General features: G+C 52.6%; 1 protein-coding gene across 1 annotated transcript in view; it reads right to left on the bottom strand.

Annotated features, from left to right (window-relative positions):
• The window catches only part of PACS1 (phosphofurin acidic cluster sorting protein 1), a 141,671-nt gene that overhangs the window by 74,946 nt on the left and 43,477 nt on the right, over window positions 1-23,248 (bottom strand). Inside the window, exon 11 of the mRNA XM_075326269.1 lies at window positions 9,688-9,750. Coding sequence (XP_075182384.1) covers window positions 9,688-9,750 — 63 coding nt within the window. The remainder of the gene's footprint in view (window positions 1-9,687; window positions 9,751-23,248) is intronic.

The raw sequence follows: 23,248 nt of genomic DNA, 5'->3' as shown, positions 1-23,248 counted from the left end.
CGGACTGCGAAAATGGGTCAGGGGTGCGGTAAGCTGACACTCCGGGCAGGTTTCGCAGAACCGTTTTACCTCCCCAAAGACTCCGGGCCAATAGAACCTTTGCAATATTCGCTCCTGCGTTTTCTTGACCCCTAGGTGGCCACTCATCAGGTGTTTATGAGCCAAGTCGAGGACCCGCCGACGATGCGGCTGGGGCACCACCAACTGCTCTACCCCCACGCCCCGTATTTCATCTACCCGGTAGAGTAAATCCTGCTTAAGAGCGAAATGGGGGTACCTTACCTGGGCACCGGGCAGCTGTGCCACCCCGTCAATTACTGTCACCCGACTCCGGGCATGTATTAATGTAGGGTCCTGGAGTTGGGCAGTCCCAAACGTATCCGGGGACGCCTCCAACTCCGGGATGGGTTCGACCGTCTCAGCCTCTCCTGCCAATACCTCTAGGGGCGACCTATCGGGTTCACATTCTGTCCCTATCATGGGGACCCCTACGGCAGGTGTCCCGGATTCAGGATTGTAGGGCTCAGGTCCCGGACTGACCAATATCTGAGGAGACTTAGGGGGTCCCTTCCATAAAGTCCAAAAATAGGGCAGATCCCTTCCTAGGATCACGTCATAGGGAAGAGTGTTAAGAAGTCCCACCTCATGTTGCACCTGACCGCAAGGTGCTGTGATGGTGACAATCCCCGTGGGATAGTCTCGGCAGTCCCCATGTATGCAAACCACCCCCACGGTACGTCCTGTGGCCTTTACTTTAGCCCTCAAGGTGGACCGCACAAGGGTCACTAAGCTTCCGGAATCCAACAATCCTGTAACCGGACATCCATTCACCTGTATTTGGCACAAGTGGGGCTCTGTCTCTGGGGAGACCAGGTCAGCGGTATACACCACCTGAGCATACATTGAACCCCGCCGGGTAACCCCACAATCCATGGGCTCCGTGGTGAGTGGACACTGGGCTTCCATATGTCCCACCCGCTGGCACCGCCAACATCTAATGGAGACGGAAACCCCCTTGACGGGTTGTCGTTTAGGGTACAGAACCTTCCGGACCTCAGGAATGGCGGCCGCGGCCTCAGACGGGACGGTAGGGGACTCCTGCACCGGTGTCAGCGGTGGGTCCTTGGCCCTAGGCTTGGAGGGGCCGGACCGACGGGCGGTACGCAAAGTCTCAGTGTCCCGTATCAAGTCCTGCGTAGCCACATGCCGCTCTACCAGGGACACTAATTGGTCCAGGGTACTCGGGTCACCCTGTCCTACCCACCTTTCCACCATTTGCGCCGGGCTCAGAGTGTCAGGCTGCAACCATTTTTTTACAAGATGCAACAAGTCATAGGCCTGTGAGCGTACGGGTTTGACTTCCTCATAGAACCACTGATTTACCCGCTGAGCCCGTACATAGGTATTCACCCCCAACCGAGCCAGTATTTCGGCTTTCAGGGTCACATAGTCAATGGCGTCCTCGGTACAGAGGTCCAGGTACGCTTTTTGGGGTTCCCCCGTCAGATAGGGCGACAATACCTCAGCCCACTGGGGGGTCGGCAGCTTTTCCCGCTCGGCCACCCGCTCAAACACCGCCAGGAACGCTTCCACATCATCCCCCGGGGTCATCTTTTGTAATGCTTGTCTCACCGCTTTCCGGACGCTGCCGTCGTCACCCGGTCCCGGGGTTGTTGCTGCCGGTCCGGCACGGATCGACTTGGCCAGGAGAACCATCTGTTCTTGGTGTCTTTTTTCCTGCGCTTGTAAGGATTGCTGCTGACGTGCATTGGCCTGAACCAGCTGTTCTTGGTGCCTTGTGTCCTGCGCTTGCAAGGATTGCTGCTGACGTTCCAACGCCCGGAGCAGGTGTGCATTGGTCTGTTGCTGCTGTGCATTAGCCTCTTGTAGCTGTGCATTAGTCTGTTGCTGCTGCCTTAGTATGTCCTCCATGGCGTCACCGGGTTTGGGCTGTAGTATAGCCGCTCGAATCCAGGACATGTGCTGCTGGGTCACCAGGGATGGATGCTACACCTCACCGGCTGTCATGCCCGCCGATTCTCCACCATATGTGAGGTAGCGTGGTCGGCTGCGCAGCAGAAGACACGGGATCCAGGCATTAAGGTTCACAGCACACGGTTTTAATGTCCAAACAAAAGTCCACAAAGAAGGGAATTTTGTTTACTTACCGTAAATTCCTTTTCTTCTAGCTCCAATTGGGAGACCCAGACAATTGGGTGTATAGCTATGCCTCCGGAGGCCACACAAAGCATTACACTAAAAGAGTAAAGCCCCTCCCCTTCAGGCTATACACCCCCCGTGCTGCTACGGGCTCATCAGTTTTGGTGCAAAAGCCAGAAGGAGGAAAAAATTATAAACTGGTTTAAAGTAAATTCAATCCGAAGGAATATCGGAGAACTGAAACCATTTAACATGAACAACATGTGTATACAAAAAACAGGGGCGGGTGCTGGGTCTCCCAATTGGAGCTAGAAGAAAAGGAATTTACGGTAAGTAAACAAAATTCCCTTCTTCTTTGTCGCTCCTAATTGGGAGACCCAGACAATTGGGACGTCCAAAAGCAGTCCCTGGGTGGGTAAATAATACCTCATAATAGAGCCGTAACGGCTCCGTCCTACAGGTGGGCAACTGCCGCCTGAAGGACTTGCCTACCTAGGCTGGCATCTGCCGAAGCATAGGTATGCACCTGATAGTGTTTTGGGAAAGTGTGCAGGCTCGACCAGGTAGCTGCCTGACACACCTGCTGAGCCGTAGCCTGGTGTCGCAAGGCCCAGGACGCTCCCACGGCCCTGGTAGAATGGGCCTTCAGTCCTGAGAGAACCGGAAGCCCCGAGGAACGGTAAGCTTCGAGAATTGGTTCCTTGATCCACCGAGCTAGGGTTGATTTGGAAGCTTGTGTCCCTTTACGCTGGCCAGCGACAAGGACAAAGAGTGCATCCGAGCGGCGCAGGGGCGCCGTACGAGAAATGTAGAGTCTGAGTGCTCTCACCAGATCTAACAAGTGCAAATCCTTTTCACATTGGTGAACTGGATGAGGACAAAACGAGGGTAAGGAGATGTCCTGATTGAGATGAAAAGGGGATACCACCTTAGGGAGGAATTCTGGAACCGGACGCAGAACCACCTTGTCCTGGTGAAACACCAGGAAAGGAGCTTTGCATGATAACGCTGCCAACTCAGACACTCTCCGAAGTGAGGTGACTGCTACTAGAAAAACCACTTTCTGCGAAAGGCGTGCGAGCGAAATATCCCTCATTGGCTCGAACGGTGGTTTCTGAAGGACCATCAGCACCCTGTTCAGATCCCAGGGTTCTAACGGACGCTTGTAAGGAGGGACGATGTGACAAACCCCCTGCAGGAACGTGCGTACCTGTGGGAGCCTGGCCAGGCGCTTCTGAAAAAACACAGAGAGCGCAGAGACTTGTCCCTTAAGGGAGCCTAGCGACAAACCCTTTTCCAATCCGGATTGAAGAAAGGACAGAAAAGTGGGCAAGGCAAAAGGCCAGGGAGAAAACGCCTGAGCAGAGCACCACGACAGGAATATTTTCCACGTCCTGTGGTAGATCTTGGCGGACGTTGGTTTCCTAGCCTGTTTCATAGTGGCAATGACCTCTTGAGATAATCCTGAAGACGCTAGGATCCAGGACTCAATGGCCACACAGTCAGGTTGAGGGCCGCAGAATTCAGATGGAAAAACGGCCCTTGAGACAGCAAATCTGGTCGATCTGGCAGTGCCCACGGGTGGCCGACCATGAGATGCCACAGATCCGGGTACCACGACCTCCTCGGCCAGTCTGGAGCGACGAGGATGGCGCGGCGGCAGTCGGCCCTGATCTTGCGTAACACTCTGGGCAACAGTGCCAGAGGAGGAAACACATAAGGAAGCTGAAACTGCGACCAATCGTCTTCCACCCACAGCAGAATCCGCCGGACTTCCTGGAAGGCTTGCCGACTGCGTGTCCCACCTTGGTGGTTGATGTAAGCCACCGCTGTGGAGTTGTCCGACTGAATTCGGATCTGCTTGCCTTCCAGCCACTGCTGGAACGCTTTTAGGGCAAGATACACTGCCCTGATCTCCAATACATTGATCTGAAGTGAGGACTCTTGCTGAGTCCACGTACCCTGAGCCCTGTGGTGGAGAAAAACTGCTCCCCACCCTGACAGGCTCGCGTCCGTCGTAACCACCTCCCAGTCCCCTTGAAGGAGACGCAGGTGAAACTGCGCGAAAGGTACTGCTTCCATTGCTGCCACCATCTTCCCCAGGAAGTGCATGAGGCGCCTCAAGGGGTGTGACCGACCTTGAAGGAGAGATTGTACCCCTGTCTGTAGCGGACGCTGTTTGTCCAGCGGAAGCTTCACTATCGCTGGAAGAGTATGAAACTCCATGCCAAGATATGTCAGCGATTGGACCGGTGTCAGATTTGACTTTGGAAAATTGATGATCCACCCGAAACTCTGGAGAATCTCCAGAGTGACGTTGAGGCTGTGTTGGCATGCCTCTTGAGAGGGTGCCTTGACCAGCAGATCGTCTAAGTAGGGTATCACAGAGTGACCCTGAGAGTGGAGGAGGGATTCCATCCGCAACCGCCTGGTCCTTACGTGTTTGTTGAGCAGTTTTAGGTCCAAAACAGGACGGAAGGACCCGTCCTTCTTTGGAACCACAAACAGGTTGGAGTAGAAACCGTGACGCTGTTGCTGAAGAGGAACCGGGACCACCACTCCTTCTGCCTTCAGAATGTCCACCGCCTGCAGCAGAGCATCGGCTCGCTCGGGAGGCGGAGATGTTCTGAAGAATCGAGTCGGAGGACGAGAGCTGAACTCTATCCTGTAACCGTGAGACAAAATGTCTCTCACCCAACGGTCTTTTACTTGTGGTAGCCAGGTGTCGCAAAAGCGGGAGAGCCTGCCACCGACCGAGGATGCGGTGTGAGGAGGCCGTAAGTCATGAGGAAGCCGCCTTGGTAGCGGCACCTCCGGCGGTCTTTTTAAGGCGTGATTTAGACCGCCACGCGTCGGAGTTCCTCTGATCTTTCTGAGGCCTTTTGGACGAGGAGAATTGGGACCTGCCCGCACCCCGAAAGGACCGAAACCTCGACTGTCCCCTCCTCTGTTGGGGTGTTTTTGGTTTGGCTTGGGGTAAGGATGTTTCCTTTCCCTTGGATTGTTTGATGATTTCATCCAATCTCTCACCAAATAAACGTTCGCCAGAAAATGGCAAACCAGTTAAGCACTTTTTGGAAGCCGAATCTGCCTTCCATTCCCGCAGCCATAAGGCCCTGCGTATTGCCACCGAATTGGCGGCTGCAACCGCCGTACGGCTCGCAGAGTCCAGGACAGCATTAATAGCGTAGGACGCAAATGCCGACGTTTGAGAGGTTATGGACGCCACCTGCGGCGCAGACGTACGTGTGAGTGCGTCAATTTGCGCCTGACCAGCTGAGATAGCTTGGAGTGCCCATACGGCTGCGAATGCTGGAGCAAAAGACGCGCCGATAGCTTCATAGATGTATTTCAAACAGAGCTCCATCTGTCTGTCAGTGGCATCCTTGAGTGAAGCTCCATCTTCCACTGCAACTATGGATCTAGCCGCCAGTCTGGAGATTGGAGGATCCACCTTGGGACACTGAGTCCAGCCCTTGACCACGTCAGGGGGGGAAAGGGTAACGTGTATCCTTAAGGCGCTTGGAAAAACGCTTATCTGGACAATCTCGGTGTTTCTGGACTGCCTCTCTGAAGTCAGAGTGGTCCAGAAACATACTCTTTGTACGCTTGGGAAACCTGAAACGGAATTTCTCCTGCTGAGAAGCTGACTCCTCCACTGGAGGAGCTGAGGGAGAAATATCCAACATTTCATTGATGGACGCAATAAGATCATTCACTATGGCGTCCCCATCAGGAGTATCAAGGTTGAGAGCGGCTTCAGGGTCAGAATCCTGATCAGCTACCTCCGCTTCATCATACAGAGAGTCCTCTCGCTGAGACCCTGAACATTGTGATGATGTCGAGGGGATTTCATAGCGAGCTCGCTTAGGCGGTCTGGGGTTGCGGTCCGTGTCAGAGACCTCACCCTGGGATCCATGAGACACCCCGGGAAGACATTGCTGTTCCAACTGAGGGGGACCATGGGACAATGATTCTACAGTGCCCCTGGCTTGAGATGCTGGCCTTGACTGCAAGGCTTCTAATATCTTAGCCATAGTCTCAGAAAGTCTTTCAGTAAAAACTGCAAACTCCGTCCCTGTCACCTGGACAGCGTTAACAGGTGGATCTCCCTGGGTCACCCTTAGCAGAGACTCCGGCTGAGAAAGTGCCACAGGGGCCGAGCATTGCACACAATGAGGGTCAGTGGAACCTGCCGGCAGTATAGCCGTACATGCTGCACAGGCAGCATAGTAAGTCTGTCCCTTGCTATTTGTGGACGACATGCTGTTGTCTCCTCTGAGCAATACAGGAGGGGATATAGCCAAAAATCAACAGTGCACCATACAGTGTAAAGTATAGACTATAATCCATAAACTATAAATACACTTCTGCACTAGTGGGGCCAGCACCACAGGTGCTGCTTACCGCCCTTGCAAAGCGTTTGTGTGGGCACCAGAATTCCTGCCTGGGTCTCTTTCAGCTTGTCTGTCCTCTCCAGCGTTAGCAGAGCTGAGAGTAATGGCTGCCAGCGTCCTGAGGAGAGGAGTGAGCCGTGGGCGTGACCCAGAAAAGTGCGGGAACTGGTGCCCCACTGTGCAGAGTGAGGGGGGTGGAGTATGCAAAGCATGCTCCAGCCCTCAGTGCTGCTGTACTGTAGCCATACCCTGTACAGCGTCCCGCCCTTCCCCTGACTGGCAGGGCTGAGGGCGGGAAGAAAAAGAGACTAGGCCGCAGAAGCCGGGGACTCGAGTTATAAGCGCGGCCGCCGTATAAGCGCGGTCGGCGCGGAAGTCCCCGGCGCACTAACAGTCCCAGCCGCGCCGCAGTGATACCCATGGCAGCGGCGGCCAGCGCGGCAGTCCCCCTACACAAACACACTCAGCAACGCTGAGTGTATAGTGGCACAAAACGCAGTCAGCGCTGCGGTCCCCGGTGCACTAGCACACCCAGCAATGCTGGAGTGTTGCTGTGCGCGGTCCCCACGGGGACCCAGAGTACCTCCAAGTAGCAGGGCCATGTCCCTGAACGATACCCGGCTCCTATCCAGCAGGGTCCTCAGGAGCTGTGGATGGAGCACGGTCTCCTGTGCCTGGAGACCGATGAGATCCCACTTCACCCAGAGCCCTAATTGAGGGATGGGGAAGGAAAGCAGCATGTGGGCTCCAGCCTCCGTACCCGCAATGGATACCTCAACCTTAACAACACCGCCGACAAGAGTGGGGTGAGAAGGGAGCATGCTGGGGGCCCTGTTATGGGCCCTCTTTTCTTCCATCCGACATAGTCAGCAGCTGCTGCTGACTAAGCTGTGGAGCTATGCGTGGATGTCTGACCTCCTTCGCACAAAGCAAGAAAACTGATGAGCCCGTAGCAGCACGGGGGGTGTATAGCCTGAAGGGGAGGGGCTTTACACTTTTAGTGTAATGCTTTGTGTGGCCTCCAGAGGCATAGCTATACACCCAATTGTCTGGGTCTCCCAATTAGGAGCGACAAAGAAAATATACATGTGCCTCTCCAGCAGAGAACTCAGGGAGTTGTGTTCACTCCCCCACACCCGGCACACCTGCCCTTGTTCCTGATTCTATTTAACCCTTCCTTCAGCCTGTAGGGAAACAGCATTAACCCTAGAGTGGATTTACTTTCTATCATGGAGTGAGCACAACCGGGGCGAGACATACCGGCCGTCATAGATAACCCCGGTCACAGTCTCACACAATGTATAGAGGGGATTTCTGTTACTTTAATGTTAGCTTCATTGGAAAAAAAATTGCTTTTCTTTCAAAAATAAGGGAATATCTAAGTCACCCTAAACCTTTGAACATTAGTGTATATACATATACTAGCTGTAGCACCCGGCGTTGCCCGGGATAGTACCATCTATACTATTGTACTATTGTACCATCACCCATTCCCTGTAGACTGTGAGTCCTCGCGGGCAGGGCCTTCTCTCCTCCTGTAGACTGTGATCCCTCGCGGGCAGGGTCCTCTCTCCTCCTGTAGACTGTGAGCCCTCGCGGGCAGGGTCCTCGCTCCTCCTGTAGACTGTGAGCCCTCGCGGGCAGGGCCTTCTCTCCTCCTGTAGACTGTAAGCCCTCGCGGGCAGGGTCCTCTCTCCTCCTGTAGACTGTGAGCCCTCGCGGGCAGGGTGCTCTCTCCTCCTGTAGACTGTGAGCCCTCGCGGGCAGGGTCCTCTCTCCTCCTGTAGACTGTGAGCCCTCGCGGGCAGGGTCCTCTCTCCTCCTATACCAGTCTGTTTTGTACTGTTAATGATTGTTGTACGTATACCCTCTTTCACTTGTAAAGCGCCATGGAATAAATGGCGCTATAATAATAAATAATAATAATAGTAACTGTCTCTGTCTCTCTCCCAGTCTCTGTCTGTGTGTGTCTCTGTCTGTCTCTTTCCTTGTCTGTCTGTGTCTATGTCTCTGTCTGTTTCTATCTCTCTGTCTGTCTCTGTATCAATCTGTCTGTCTGTATCTCTGTGTCCCTGTGTCTGTCTGTCTCTCTCTTTCCAGGTCTGTCTCTTTGCCCATCTGTCTCTTTGCCCGGCTGTCTCTTTGCCGGGCTGTCTCTTTCCAGGGCTGTCTCTTTCCAGGGCTGTCTCTTTCCAGGACTGTCTCTTTCCAGGGCTGTGTCTTTCCAGGGCTGTCTCTTTCCAGGGCTGTCTCTTTCCAGGGCTGTCTCTTTCCAGGGCTGTCTCTTTCCCCGTCTGTCTCTTTCCCCGTCTGTCTCTTTCCCCGTCTGTCTCTTTCCCCGTCTGTCTCTTTCCCCGTCTGTCTCTTTCCCCGTCCGTCTCTTTCCCCGTCCGTCTCTTTCCCCGTCCGTCTCTTTCCCCGTCCGTCTCTTTCCCCGTCCGTCTCTTTTCCCGTCTGTCTCTTTCCCCGTCTGTCTCTTTCCCCGTCTGTCTCTTTCCCCGTCTGTCTCTTTCCCCGTCTGTCTCTTTCCCCGTCTGTCTCTTTCCCTATCTTCCAGCAGCGGACTTTAGGAAAATTGCACCCGGAGGTGGCACATGCGCAGATCAGATCTTGGCTTGTCATTGAGCCGATGGCTCAATCCGCGCACGAGCCACCTCTGGGCACCACTTCTTTGAAGCCTGCACCACTGACAGTTCCTGTTTTCTCTGCCTCACAGCTCCGCAGAGCATCTGGGGCACCCGCCACACCATCGCCCTGCTCCACGACCGCCCCTGCCTCCTGTGACCCCGCTCCACCACTGCTGCCGCCCCCACCTTTTAAGACACCACCGAATTAGAAGATAGACCCCCTTTTTTTTTTCTCTAAATTTGAGGTGCATCTAATAATAAAATGCATCTTATAAAATGAAAAATAAGGTCTGTATCGTGTTTTCCCCAAAAATATAGCCTACCCCAAAGATAAGGTGCATATGTAATCACAAAAATGTGGCTCAAAACTGTTACCAAGTGCAGAAAATTGCAGTTGTATTATTACTTTTTTGAGAGTCACAAACCCAGAACATGAACATTTATTTCGCTGTGGAATTCACTTATACTGGATTGATATCCAAGACCGGTTCGGTCGACTCTACCTGACTTATTGTGTCCATTGAATCGTCCTGCCGGGGGATTTTGACATCAACTGAGAGATCTCCCTGTGAAACAAAAAAAAAAAAAAAAAAATTAATTTACAAAAGATGCGAAAACTCAACAAGAACATTTACAGAAATCTAAACTTACAGGTTCCTGGAATAAGAGGAACCTACATATCTATCATTAAAGGCCCCGTTACACGCAACGACATCGCTAACGAGATATCGCTGGGGTCACGGAATTCGTCCATCCAGCATCGTTAGCGACGTCGTTGTGTGTGACACCTACGAGCGACCGCTAACGATCCGAATACTTACCAAACTCGTTGATCGTTGACACGTCGTTCATTTCTCAAATATCGGTGCTCGCTTGGTACGCAGGTTGTTCGTCGTTCCTGAGGCAGCACACAACGCTACGTGTGACACCCCGGGAACGAGGAACAACAGCGTTCCTGCATCCTCTGGCAACGAGGTGGGCGTGACTTTCATGCGGCTGCTCTCCGTCCCTCCGCTTCTATTGATGGCCCGCTGTGTGACGTCGCTGTGACGCCGCACGAACCGCCCCCTTAACATAGAGGCTGTTCAGCGGCCACAGCGACGTCGCTAAAGGGAACCTGTCATCAGAAATTTTGCTTTAAACCTAAAAGTTTCCCCCTCTACAGCTCGTGGGCTGCATTCTAGCAATGTTCCTGTACTTTTTGTGCCCCCTTTTAAGCCAAATTAAACACTTTATAAACTTGTACCTTTTTGTCTGCAATTCTTGTAAATTCTCCATGTGGGCGGGCCGTGTGGTGTCGGTTACTGTCCCTCCTTCTGGTTTACGCCGTCCCCCATTGCTTCTTTTCATAGATCAGGACGCCGCGCACGCGAGGACTGCTGGTGACGTGTCGCAGGCACGATATTATGGGCGGCGCTGTGAATGCATCACAAGTGCCCGCCCATAATACCGTGGCCGCGCTCTCCCCTTTGCCTCCTGCGTTCTACGCAAGCGCTGGCCAAATGATCCGACGTCACCTTCTTCCCATCCTGCCCTGCAGCAGGAAATAGATGGGAGGAGCGGATCAGGCCACCACAGGTTACGAGGAGACGCTTGCGCAGAACGCCGGAGGCAAAGGGGAAAGTGCGGTCACGAGGTTATGGGCGGCACTTGCTGATGACACTCACAGCGCCGCCCATAACCTCGTCCCCGCGCAAAGCGTCACCAGCGGTCACACGTGCACACAGTGCACGGCACCGCTACAGTCGCACAGCGCATGCGCGGGACCACGGGCGCCCAGGGGCGGCGTCCTGAGGTTTGAAATTCAGCGTTCGGGGGGCAGCGTAAATCGGCAGGAGGACAGTAACCGACACCAGGCAGCCCGCCCCCATAGATAATTTTCAAAATTTGCATACGAAAAGGTACAAGTTTATAAAGTATTTATTTTGCAATAAAAGGGGCCACAAAAACTTTAGGAACATTGCTAGAATGCAGCCCCGGAGCTGCAGAGGGGGGAACTTTTAGGTTTACAGGTAAATTTCTGATGACAGGTTCCCTTTAAGAAGGTAAGTATGTGTGACGGGGACTAGCGACATTGTGCGGCATGGGCAACGATTTGCCAGTGACGCACGCACGACGGGAGCGGGTGCGATCGCTAGCGATGTCGCTGCGTGTAAGGCGGCCTTAAGAGTTGGCAATATTCTGCGGGTGGTTATAAGGAGTTCTTCAGAATGGTAAGAAAAATCACAAAAAAATGCTAAAAAGGCAAAACACTGCCGGAGCGGAGGCCGGACGGAGTCTAAAGTGACTCCATCTGCCTCAATACAGTGACTGCTTCTGTCGTGGGGGTTTCATTTTAAATCACATTTTTTAGAGATTTAAAGGGGTGGTTCACCCATTTTTTTTATTTTCTGTAGGAGTTCTACTTACCTTTCTAGGCGTTTTCTCCATTGGCTTCTGTTTCCAGTTCTGGCACTGAGCGGCGCTATCCTGCACGCTCAGTGCCGGTCACATGACCCCCTGGAGCTGTGGCCGCCAGCATCCTCTGACATCCCGGCATTTCCGGGCTCTCAAACAAGATGGGTACGTCAGAGGAGGCTGGCACCACTCACACTGAGTGACAGGGCTGTGGGCGGTGACTACCGCACGTCACAGCCCAGTATCGAGGGGAGGATCCGGAGGACGTCAGTGTGGAGCCGGCGTCCTGCAGATGGTGAGGCACGGGGCGCCAGTGTGCAGTACGGGGGGGGCTGGTTCTTCAGCTGAATCCCCCCTGCACGTAAGTATGTGATCACACTTTCCACCCGCCCGCTCTGCTGCGATGTCAGGAGAGTGGCCGGTGTCGGGCAGTGTGATCATCTGCTCCTCCCAGCAGCAAGACACTGACAGGCATGTCACCGCTGTGCTCTGCCATCTGTCCTGCTGCATGGGACCAACTGTCTGCACTCTGTCACCTGCACCACAAGTCACAGAGTGGAGACAGTTGGTGACATGTATCATCCGGTCACCTGCACAACAAGTCCCAGAGTAAAGACAGATAGTGACATGCAGCACACTATGTGTCAGAGCAGAGCATGTCACTGTCTCCACTCTGGGACTTGTTGTGCAGGTGACCGGATGCTACATGTCACTAACTATCTCCACTCTGGGACTTGTTGTGCAGGTGAGAGTGTATACAGTTGGTACTATGCAGCAGAAGTCACAGAGTGGGGCAGTTAGTGACATGTATCATCCGGTCACCTGCACAACAACTGCCCCACTCTGTGACTTCCGCTGCATAGTACCAACTGTATACACTCTCACCTGCACAACAAGTCCCAGAGTGGAGACAGTTAGTGACATGTAGCATCCGGTCACCTGCACAACAAGTCCCAGAGTGGAGACAGTGACATGCTCTGCTCTGACACATAGTGTGCTGCATGTCACTATCTGTCTCCACTCTGGGACTTGTTGTGCAGGTGACCGGATGATACATGTCAATAACTGCCCCACTCTGAGACTTGTTCAGGTGAGAGTGTATACAGTTGGAACAATGCAGCAGAAATCACAGAGTGGGGCAGTTAGTGACATGTATCATCCGGTCACCTGCACAACAAGTCCCAGAGTGGATACAGTGACATGCAGCACACTATGTGTCAGAGCAGAGCATGTCACCAACTTGCTCTGCTCTGTCATCTGCGGTGCTGCATGTCACGTTTTTGCAGCGATTTGGTGCGTTTTTTGCTGCGTTTTTGCTCACTGCGTTTTTAATCAGTGCACAATGCCATTAAAGATTGTTGATGAAAAAAAAAAAAAAAAGGTCTGATGTCATTTCCTTATTCAAAATGTTCATTGTATGCAGGAGAGCAGACAGCAGCTGCAGAACTACTTGGCTCAGCATCCTCCATTCACTAGTGTATGCAGGAGAGCAGACAGCAGCTGCAGAACTACTTGGCTCAGCATCCTCCATTCACTAGTGTATGCAGGAGAGCAGACAGCAGCTGCAGGACTACAAGGCTCAGCATCCTCCATTCACTAGTGTATGCAGGAGAGCAGACAGAAGCTGCAGAACTACAAGGCTCAGCATCCTCCATCCAGGACTGTATGCAGTTTTTTACCCAAAAAGAAAAAAAAAATGACATGGGCTTCGCCATATTTTTGTATGCTAGCCGGGTACAGCAGGCAGGTACGGGCTGCCCCCAACCCCCAGCTGCCTATTTGTACCCGGCTGGGAACCAAAAATAAAGAGAAGCCCTTTTTTTTTTTATTTCATGAATTTCATGAAATAATTTAAAAAAAAAAATGACGTGAGCTTCGCCTTATATTGGTGTCCAGCCGGGTACAACTAGGCAGCTGGGGATTGGAATCCACAGTGAAGGGTGCCCAAGCTTTCTGGGCACCCCAACTGCGAATTGCAGTCCGCAGCCACCCCAGAAAATGGCGCTTTAATAGAAGCGCCATCTTCTGGCGCTGTATCCAACTCTTCCAGCTGCCCTGATGCCGGGTGGCTAGCTGGGTAATAATGGAGTTAGGGCTAGCTGTATATTATCAGCTAGCCCTAAGCCCGAAATTCATGGTGTCACGCCAATATTAGACATGGCCACCATGAATTTCTAGTAATGATAAAAAAAAAAAAAACACAACACACAGAAGAGAAGGGAATTTTCTTTACTTACCGTAAATTCCTTTTCTTCTAGCTCCTATTGGGAGACCCAGACAATTGGGTGTATAGCTTCTGCCTCCGGAGGCCACACAAAGTATTGCACTTTAAAAAGTGTAACCCCTCCCCTCTGCCTATACACCCTCCCGTGGATCACGGGCTCCTCAGTTTTGGTGCAAAAGCAGGAAGGAGAAAACTTATAAATTGGTCTAGGGTAAATTCAATCCGAAGGATGTTCGGAGAACTGAAAACCATGAACCAAAAGAACAATTCAACATGAACAACATGTGTACACAAAAGAACAACCAGCCCGAAGGGAACAGGGGCGGGTGCTGGGTCTCCCAATAGGAGCTAGAAGAAAAGGAATTTACGGTAAGTAAACAAAATTCCCTTCTTCTTTGTCGCTCCATTGGGAGACCCAGACAATTGGGACGTCCAAAAGCAGTCCCTGGGTGGGTAAAAGAATACCTCAATAAAAAGAGCCGAAACGGCCCCCTCTTACAAGTGGGCAACCGCCGCCTGAAGGACTCGCCTACCTAGACTGGCGTCTGCCGAAGCATAGCTATGCACTTGATAGTGCTTCGTGAAAGTGTGCAGACTAGACCACGTAGCTGCCTGACACACCTGCTGAGCCGTAGCCCGGTGCCGCAATGCCCAGGACGCACCCACGGCTCTGGTAGAATGGGCTTTCAGCCCTGAAGGAAGCGGAAGCCCAGAAGAACGGTAGGCTTCGAGAATCTGTTCCTTGATCCACCGAGCCAAGGTTGACTTGGAAGCCTGCGAACCCTTACGCTGGCCAGCGACAAGGACAAAGAGCGCATCTGAACGACGCAGGGGCACCGTGCGAGACACGTAGAGTCGGAGTGCTCTCACCAGATCCAAAGAGTGCAAATCCTTTTCACATTGGTGAATTGGATTAGGGCAAAATGAAGGCAAGGAGATATCCTGATTGAGATGAAAAGGAGATACCACCTTAGAGAGAAAATCCGGGACCGGACGCAGAACCACCTTATCCTGGTGAAACACCAGGAAGGGGGCTTTGCATGACAGCGCTGCCAGCTCAGACACTCTCCGGAGTGATGTAACTGCCACTAGAAAGGCCACCTTCTGCGAAAGACGTGATAAAGAGACATCCCGCAGCGGCTCGAAAGGTAGTTTCTGAAGAGCCGTTAGTACCCTGTTAAGATCCCAGGGTTCCAGCGGACGCTTGTAAGGTGGGACTATGTGGCAAACTCCCTGCAGGAACGTGCGGACCTGCGGAAGCCTGGCTAGGCGCTTTTGAAAAAATACGGAGAGCGCCGATACTTGGCCCTTGAGAGAGCCGAGTGACAAACCCTTGTCCATTCCGGATTGAAGGAATGAAAGAAAAGTGGGTAAGGCAAACGGCCATGGAAGAAAACCGTTATCAGAGCACCAGGATAAGAAGATTTGCCAAGACCTGTAATAGATCTTGGCGGACGTTGGCTTCCTGGCCTGTCTCATGGTGGCAATGACATCCTGAGATAACCCTGAAGACACTAGGAGCCAGGACTCAATGGCCACACAGTCAGGTTGAGGGCCACGGAATTCAGATGGAAAAACGGGCCTTGAGACAGCAAGTCTGGGCGGTCTGGAAGCGCCCACGGTTGACCCACCGTGAGATGCCACAGATCCGGGTACCACGACCGCCTCGGCCAGTCTGGAGCGACGAGAATGGCGCGACGGCAGTCAGACCTGATCTTGCGCAACACTCTGGGCAGCATCGCCAGAGGAGGAAACACATAAGGTAGTCGAAACTGCGACCAATCCTGAACTAACGCGTCCGCCGCCAGAGCTCTGTGATCCTGAGACCGTGCCATGAATGCCGGGACTTTGTTGTTGTGCCGTGACGCCATGAGATCGACGTCCGGCGTTCCCCAGCGGCGACAGATCTCTCGAAACACTTCTGGGTGCAGAGACCATTTCCCCGCATCCATGCCCTGACGACTGAGAAAATCTGCTTCCCAGTTTTCTACGCCCGGGATGTGAACTGCGGAGATGGTGGAGGCTGTGGCTTCCACCCACTGCAGAATCCGCCGGACTTCCTGGAAGGCTTGACGACTGCGAGTGCCGCCTTGGTGGTTGATGTATGCGACGGCAGTGGCGTTGTCCGACTGGATACGGATCTGCCTGCCCTCCAGCCACTGATGGAAAGCCAATAGGGCTAGATACACTGCCCTTATCTCCAGAACATTGATCTGAAGGGAAGACTCTATCGGAGTCCAGGTTCCCTGAGCCCTGTGGTGGAGAAAAACCGCTCCCCACCCTGACAGGCTCGCGTCCGTGGTGACCACAGCCCAGGTTGGGGGTAGGAAGGATTTTCCCTGCGATAGAGAATTGGGAAGGAGCCACCACTGAAGTGAGATCTTGGTTGCAAGGGAAAGAGAGACGTTCCTGTCGAGGGAAGCCGACCTCCTGTCCCATTTGCGGAGAATGTCCCATTGGAGTGGCCGCAGATGGAATTGCGCGAACGGCACTGCCTCCATTGCTGCCACCATCTTCCCCAGGAAGTGCATGAGGCGCCTTAAGGGGTGTGACTGACCCCGAAGAAGTGATTGCACCCCTGCCTGCAGAGAAAGCTGTTTGTCCCGCGGTAGCTTGACTACCGCTGACTGTGTATGAAACTCCATCCCGAGGTAAGTCAGTGATTGAGTCGGTGTCAACTTGGATTTCGGGAAGTTGATGATCCACCCGAACTGCTGGAGAGTCGCCAGAGCGACGGTAAGGCTGTGTTGACACGCCACCCGAGAAGGGGCCCTGACTAGGAGATCGTCTAAATAGGGAATCACCGAGTGGCCCTAAGAGTGTAGGACCGCCACAACGGATGCCATGACTTTGGTGAAAACCCGTGGGGCTGTCGCCAAGCCGAAAGGCAATGCCACGAACTGAAGGTGTTCGTCCCCGATGGCGAAACGCAAGAAGCGTTGATGTTCGGGTGCGATCGGCACGTGGAGATAAGCATCCTTGATGTCGATCGATGCTAGGAAGTCTCCTTGTGACATCGAGGCGATGACCGAGCGGAGAGATTCCATCCGAAACCGTCTGGTTCTCACATGTCTGTTGAGTAGCTTGAGGTCCAGAACGGGACGGAATGATCCGTCATTTTTTGGCACCACGAACAAGTTGGAGTAAAAGCCGCGACCACGTTCCTGAAGGGGAACGGGGATCACAACTCCTTCTGTCTTCAGAGCGTCCACTGCCTGAAAAAGTGCGTCGGCCTGAGCGGGGGGCGGAGAGGTTCTGAAGAAACGAGCCGCAGGACGAGAGCTGAACTCTATCCTGTAACCGTGAGACAGAATGTCTCTCACCCATCGGTCTTGAACATGTGGCCACCAGGCGTTTCCAAAGCGGGAGAGCCTGCCACCGACCGAGGATGCGGCTAGGGGATGCCGAGAGTCAGGAGGAGGCCGCCTTGGAGGCAGTGCCTCCTGCGGCCTTTTGGGGGCGTGACTTGGACCGCCACGCATAGGAGTTCCTCTGGCCTTTCTCCGGCCTGCTGGACGAAGAGGATTGGGGCTTGGCGGAGGGACGAAAGGACCGAAACCTCGATTGTATTTTCCGTTGCTGAGGTCTCTTAGGTTTGGACTGGGGTAAGGAGGAGTCCTTTCCCTTGGATTCCTTAATAATCTCATCCAATCGTTCGCCAAACAAGCGGTCGCCAGAAAACGGCAAACCGGTTAAGAACCTCTTGGAGGCCGAGTCTGCCTTCCATTCGCGCAGCCACATGGCCCTGCGGACTGCCACAGAGTTAGCGGATGCCACAGCTGTACGGCTAGCAGAGTCTAGGACTGCGTTCATGGTTGTAGGATGAAAAGGCTGACGCCTGAGAGGTCAAAGAAGAAACATGCGGAGCAGAATTCCGTGTGACAGCATTAATCTCAGCCAGACAAGCCGAGATTGCTTGGAGAGCCCACACGGCTGCAAAGGCCGGGGCAAAAGACGCGCCCGTGGCCTCATAGATGGACTTCACCAGGAGCTCTATCTGCCTGTCAGTGGCATCCTTTAGCGATGAGCCATCTGCAACCGATACCACGGATCTAGCCGCCAATCTAGAGACTGGAGGATCCACCTTGGGACATTGAGCCCAACCCTTAACGACTTCAGAGGGGAAGGGGTAACGCGTGTCAGTGAGGCGCTTAGTAAAGCGCTTGTCCGGAACCGCTCTGGGATTCTGGACAGCGTCTCTGAAGTTAGACTCCGTGTACGTTTGGGGAACCTAAACTGGTGTTTCTCCTGCTGAGACGCCGACTCCTCTACAGTAGGAGGCGGGGGAGAGAGATCCAACACCTGGTTGATGGACGAGATAAGATCATTCACTAAGGCGTCCCCTTCAGGTGTATCAAGGTTAAGGGCGACGTCAGGGTCAGAGCCCTGAGCTGCGACGTCCGCCTCGTCCTCCAGAGAGTCCTCAAGCTGGGAACCCGAGCAGCGTGAAGAAGTCGGGGAAGATTCCCAGCGAGCCCGCTTAGCCTGTCTAGGACTGTGGTCCGGGCAGGAGTCCACCACGTGAGACCTAGGGCCCAACCTGGGAGCGCGCTGCGGCGCGGACCGAGAGGGGCCTGGAGGCGACGATCCAACAGGGGCCGGGGCCTGTGTAAGGACCGGTCTGGACTGCAAAGCTTCAAGCAGCTTGGCAGACCATTTGTCCATAGACTGAGCCATGGATTGTGAAAGTGACTCAGAGAGTTTCTCAGCAAAAGAGGCGAACTCTGTCCCTGCCACCTGGACAGGGGGAGCAGGGGGGTCTACATGAGCCGAGGGGCCCACTAGTGACCGAGGCTCCGGCTGAGCAAGCGAAACAGGGGTCGAGCATTGCTCACAGTGAGGGTAGGTGGAACCCGCAGGTAACATAGCCCCACAAGAGGTACAGGCCGCAAAAAAATCCTGTGCCTTAGCAGCTTTGCTCCTTGTGGACGACATGCTGTTGTCTCCTAGGAGAATGATCACTGAGGGTATATGGGAAAGGGGTATACAGCCCGACCGAACAGAAATATATATATAAATACGTATCTATTCCGGCACCCTAGGGGGACCAGCACCGGGTGACCGGTGTGGCTTACCGACCGCTAACAAGCGGAGTGTGTGTGTCCTCCAGATTCCCTGCCTTAGGTCCCCCGGAGCTGCAGAGCTCTTCACTGAGAATCCTCCACCGGCAGAATGCCAAAAAATGGCTGCCGGAGCTTTCAGGGGAGGAGTGGAGCCGTGGGCGGCGCCAGGAAAGTGCGGGAATCTGGGGTCCCCACAGTGATCAGTGAGGGGGGAGGAAACATGCAGGATGCTCCAGCCCTCACATCCGACGTCAGGTCGGCAGTCCCGCCCTTACCCCTGACAGGCAGGCCCGGGGGCGGGATTTTTGCGACTAGGCCGCGATGAAGCCGGGGACTAAATTTTAGACCGCGCCCGACAAGCAGGCACGGTCGGCGCGGAAGTCCGCCGGCCTTCTCAATTCAGCAGCTGCCGCAGCGTCCGGGAAGAAGGTGCGCTCCCTGCACAGTCCCCAATGGGGACACAGAGTACCTTTGAGATGCAGGGCCTGGTCCCTGAGGTTGAATAGACTCCGGTCCGGCAGATTCCCACAGGGGCTGCGGAGGGAGCACGGTCCCAGTAAATGGATGACCGCTCAGGATCCCACTTCTCCCAGAGCCGCTAAGGGATGGTGAAGGAGATGGCATGAGGCTCCGGCCTTTGTACCCGCAATGGGTACCTCAACCTTAACAACACCGCCGACGTAGTGGGGTGAGAAGGGAACATGCCGGGGGCCCCGTGGGGGCCCTCTTTTCTTCCAACCGACATAACTAATATGAGAATGCATGAGTGGATGTGTGCCTCCTTCCACACAAAGCATAAAACTGAGGAGCCCGTGATCCACGGGAGGGTGTATAGGCAGAGGGGAGGGGTTACACTTTTTAAAGTGTAATACTTTGTGTGGCCTCCGGAGGCAGAAGCTATACACCCAATTGTCTGGGTCTCCCAATGGAGCGACAAAGAAATATTTTTATTAGAAATAAATCACAACACAATTAGTGACTCCATCTTTATTGAAATAAAACCCCCTCCGCAGTAATCCTGGGTTAGGGTCCCGCGCCGTCCAATCTGGATCCAATATCATCTGATCGGTTTGCTGGAAGGCAAAGCAATCAGATGATGTGTCAGGTTAAAGGATGTGAATCACATCACACATCAGCTGATTGTATAATAGCCGATTATACAATCAGCTGATGCATCAGTAGAAAAAAAATAAATAAATAAATACATACTCACTTATGTGCTGATTCCGGCAGCTCCTGCAGGGGAGTCTGATCCTGGCCCATCACTGCAGGAGCTGCCGGTAATCAGCTGATGAAGTCCCCTGACGGCAGGATCAGCTGATAGCCGGCCGCCGGCACCGCGAGAATCGATCAGCTGATGCGTCAGGTGACTGCATCAGGTGATCCACCGCCAGGTCCTGCAAGCTTCGTACGTGCCCCGGGGAGACTGCACACAGCCGAAGCGGCGGTACCGAGACAGGGGCTGGAAGCAGGCATGGCACCGGGACCCTGCAGACAGGTGAGTATGACATACACACACACATACACACTCACACACACACTGTATATACGCACACACACTGTATATACGCACACACACTGTATACACACACACACACACACTGTATATACGCGCGCACACACACTTTCTTCCCATGGCTGTGTAGAGCTGCTGCTGTCTCTGTATGATTGATCTCAGTGCATCCACAGGGAAGAGGCAGGGAGGAGGGTTTGGGTGGGAGCAGAGTGGGTGTATTAGACACAATGGGTGTGTTAGATAAGCTAGACACCGCCCTAGAGCCACAAAGAATTCTGGGACTTGTAGGAACTGAACACAGGAAGTCAGAGGAGAGATTAACCCCATCAGAGCTGGAGCCAGCAATGAGCATGTTCTGCTAGTGCACAATAAAAGGTAATTTTGCTGAAAAAACATAATAGATGTGTTGAGGGGCACATATTAGCAAGATTTATCAGAAAAAAAAAAAAATCAGTTTTGGTAACTGGACAACTTCTTTAAACACTCTGGATCAGTGCTAACACTAATCATGGCTGATGGAACTATAGTATTGTATACAGCTGACATCAGCTGCATTTTCGCCCCCTAGGGAAGGGAGTAAAAGAAGGGAATTTTGTTTACTTACCGTAAATTCCTTTTCTTCTAGCTCCAATTGGGAGACCCAGACAATTGGTGTGTATAGCTTCTGCCTCCGGAGGCCACACAAAGTATTAATTGAACTCTAACTGAACCACATGAGGACTATACAGAATTCCTAATACGTGGATTGATATGATGAGGAGATTGATGGCCCAAATTTATTAAAAATAATTTGATATACTGATATCCCCTGATGAACCCCAAGACGTTGGGGGGAAACGCGTCGGGATCAAGCTGCGGTCAAGCTAGTCCTGGCAGGATAAGTACCGGGACCATAAGTCCATCATTCTGATTAGACCCATTAATTTATGTATGTTCTCAGTTATACAGCCTTACAGGTTAATCTCTAGACTGAGAATTGAAATTTCAAGTATTTACATGAAATTTGGATATAACCCTGTGCATTGAATTTTATTATGACATATGACTGAATCTGCACTCCAGCACATTAATTTCTGGTGGTGGGATAAGATTATCATTATAGTGACAGGGGCAATTAGGGCTAGCCGCCGAGGAACGGGGGGCACCCAAAAAATTAAGGTGTTTTTGACCTCCGTTGCCAGGTAGGGTTAACATTAGGGAGTATTTAGACCCCCTTAGTTTATCATAACTATATACCTAACTAAATACAACTGGTGGTGTACACCCTTTGCCCACTGACCTATATTAGGACTTCACTGAACTATCACTAATCACGACTTTGATGTCTCTTGATATATCTGGAAATTTTTCCAATCTTGTATTGATTGCTATAGTTTTTTAATATGAATATAATAAATGTTATGTTTTAGAGAGTAGTTAAATGGTTTTCACACAAAGTATTACACTTAAAAGTGTAAAGCCCCTCCCCTTCTGCCTATACACCCCCCCGTGAGTCACGGGCTCCTCAGTTTTGGTGCAAAAGCAGGAAGGAGGAAACTTATAAATTGGTCTAAGGTAAATTCAATCCGAAGGATGTTCGGAGAACTGAAACCATGAACCAAAAGAACAACTCAACATGAACAACATGTGTACACAAAGAACAACAGCCCGAAGGGAACAGGGGCGGGTGCTGGGTCTCCCAATTGGAGCTAGAAGAGAAGGGAATTTTGTTTACTTACCGTAAATTCCTTTTCTTCTAGCTCCAATTGGGAGACCCAGACAATTGGGTGTATAGGCTATGCCTCCGGAGGCCGCACAAAGTATTACACTAAAAGTGTAAAGCCCCTCCCCTTCTGCGTATACACCCCCCGTGCTCCCACGGGCTCCTCAGTTTTGGTGCAAAAGCAAGAAGGAGGAAAAAAATTATAAACTGGTTTAAAGTAAATTCAATCCGAAGGAATATCGGAGAACTGAAACCATTCAACATGAACAACATGTGTACACAAAAAAACAGGGGCGGGTGCTGGGTCTCCCAATTGGAGCTAGAAGAAAAGGAATTTACGGTAAGTAAACAAAATTCCCTTCTTCTTTGTCGCTCCATTGGGAGACCCAGACAATTGGGACGTCCAAAAGCAGTCCCTGGGTGGGTAAATAATACCTCATAATAGAGCCGTAACGGCTCCGTCCTACAGGTGGGCAACCGCCGCCTGAAGGACTCGCCTACCTAGGCTGGCATCCGCCGAAGCATAGGTATGCACCTGATAGTGTTTCGTGAAAGTGTGCAGGCTCGACCAGGTAGCCGCCTGACACACCTGTTGAGCCGTAGCCTGGTGCCTCAAAGCCCAGGACGCACCCACGGCTCTGGTAGAATGGGCCTTCAGCCCTAAGGGAACCGGAAGCCCAGCAGAACGGTAAGCTTCGAGAATTGGTTCCTTGATCCACCGAGCCAGGGTTGATTTGGAAGCCTGTGACCCTTTACGCTGGCTAGCGACAAGGACAAAGAGTGCATCCGAGCGGCGCAGGGGCGCCGTACGAGAAATGTAGAGTCTGAGTGCTCTCACCAGATCTAACAAGTGCAAATCCTTTTCACATTGGTGAATTGGATGAGGGCAAAAAGAGGGTAAGGAGATATCCTGATTGAGATGAAAAGGGAATACCCCCTTAGGTAAAAATTCCGGAACCGGACGCAGAACCACCTTGTCCTGGTGAAACACCAGGAAAGGGGCTTTGCATGACAATGCTGCTAGCTCAGACACTCTCCGAAGTGAAGTGACTGCTACTAGGAAAACCACTTTCTGCGAAAGGCGTGTGAGAGAAATATCCCTTATTGGCTCGAACGGCAATTTCTGAAGAACCATCAGCACCCTGTTCAGATCCCAGGGTTC

Source organism: Anomaloglossus baeobatrachus, chromosome 10 (assembly GCF_048569485.1).
Source record: "Anomaloglossus baeobatrachus isolate aAnoBae1 chromosome 10, aAnoBae1.hap1, whole genome shotgun sequence".
NCBI lineage: Eukaryota > Metazoa > Chordata > Amphibia > Anura > Aromobatidae > Anomaloglossus > Anomaloglossus baeobatrachus.
Note: the sequence above shows the minus strand (reverse complement) of the source record. Positions and strands in the feature narration are given on the sequence as shown.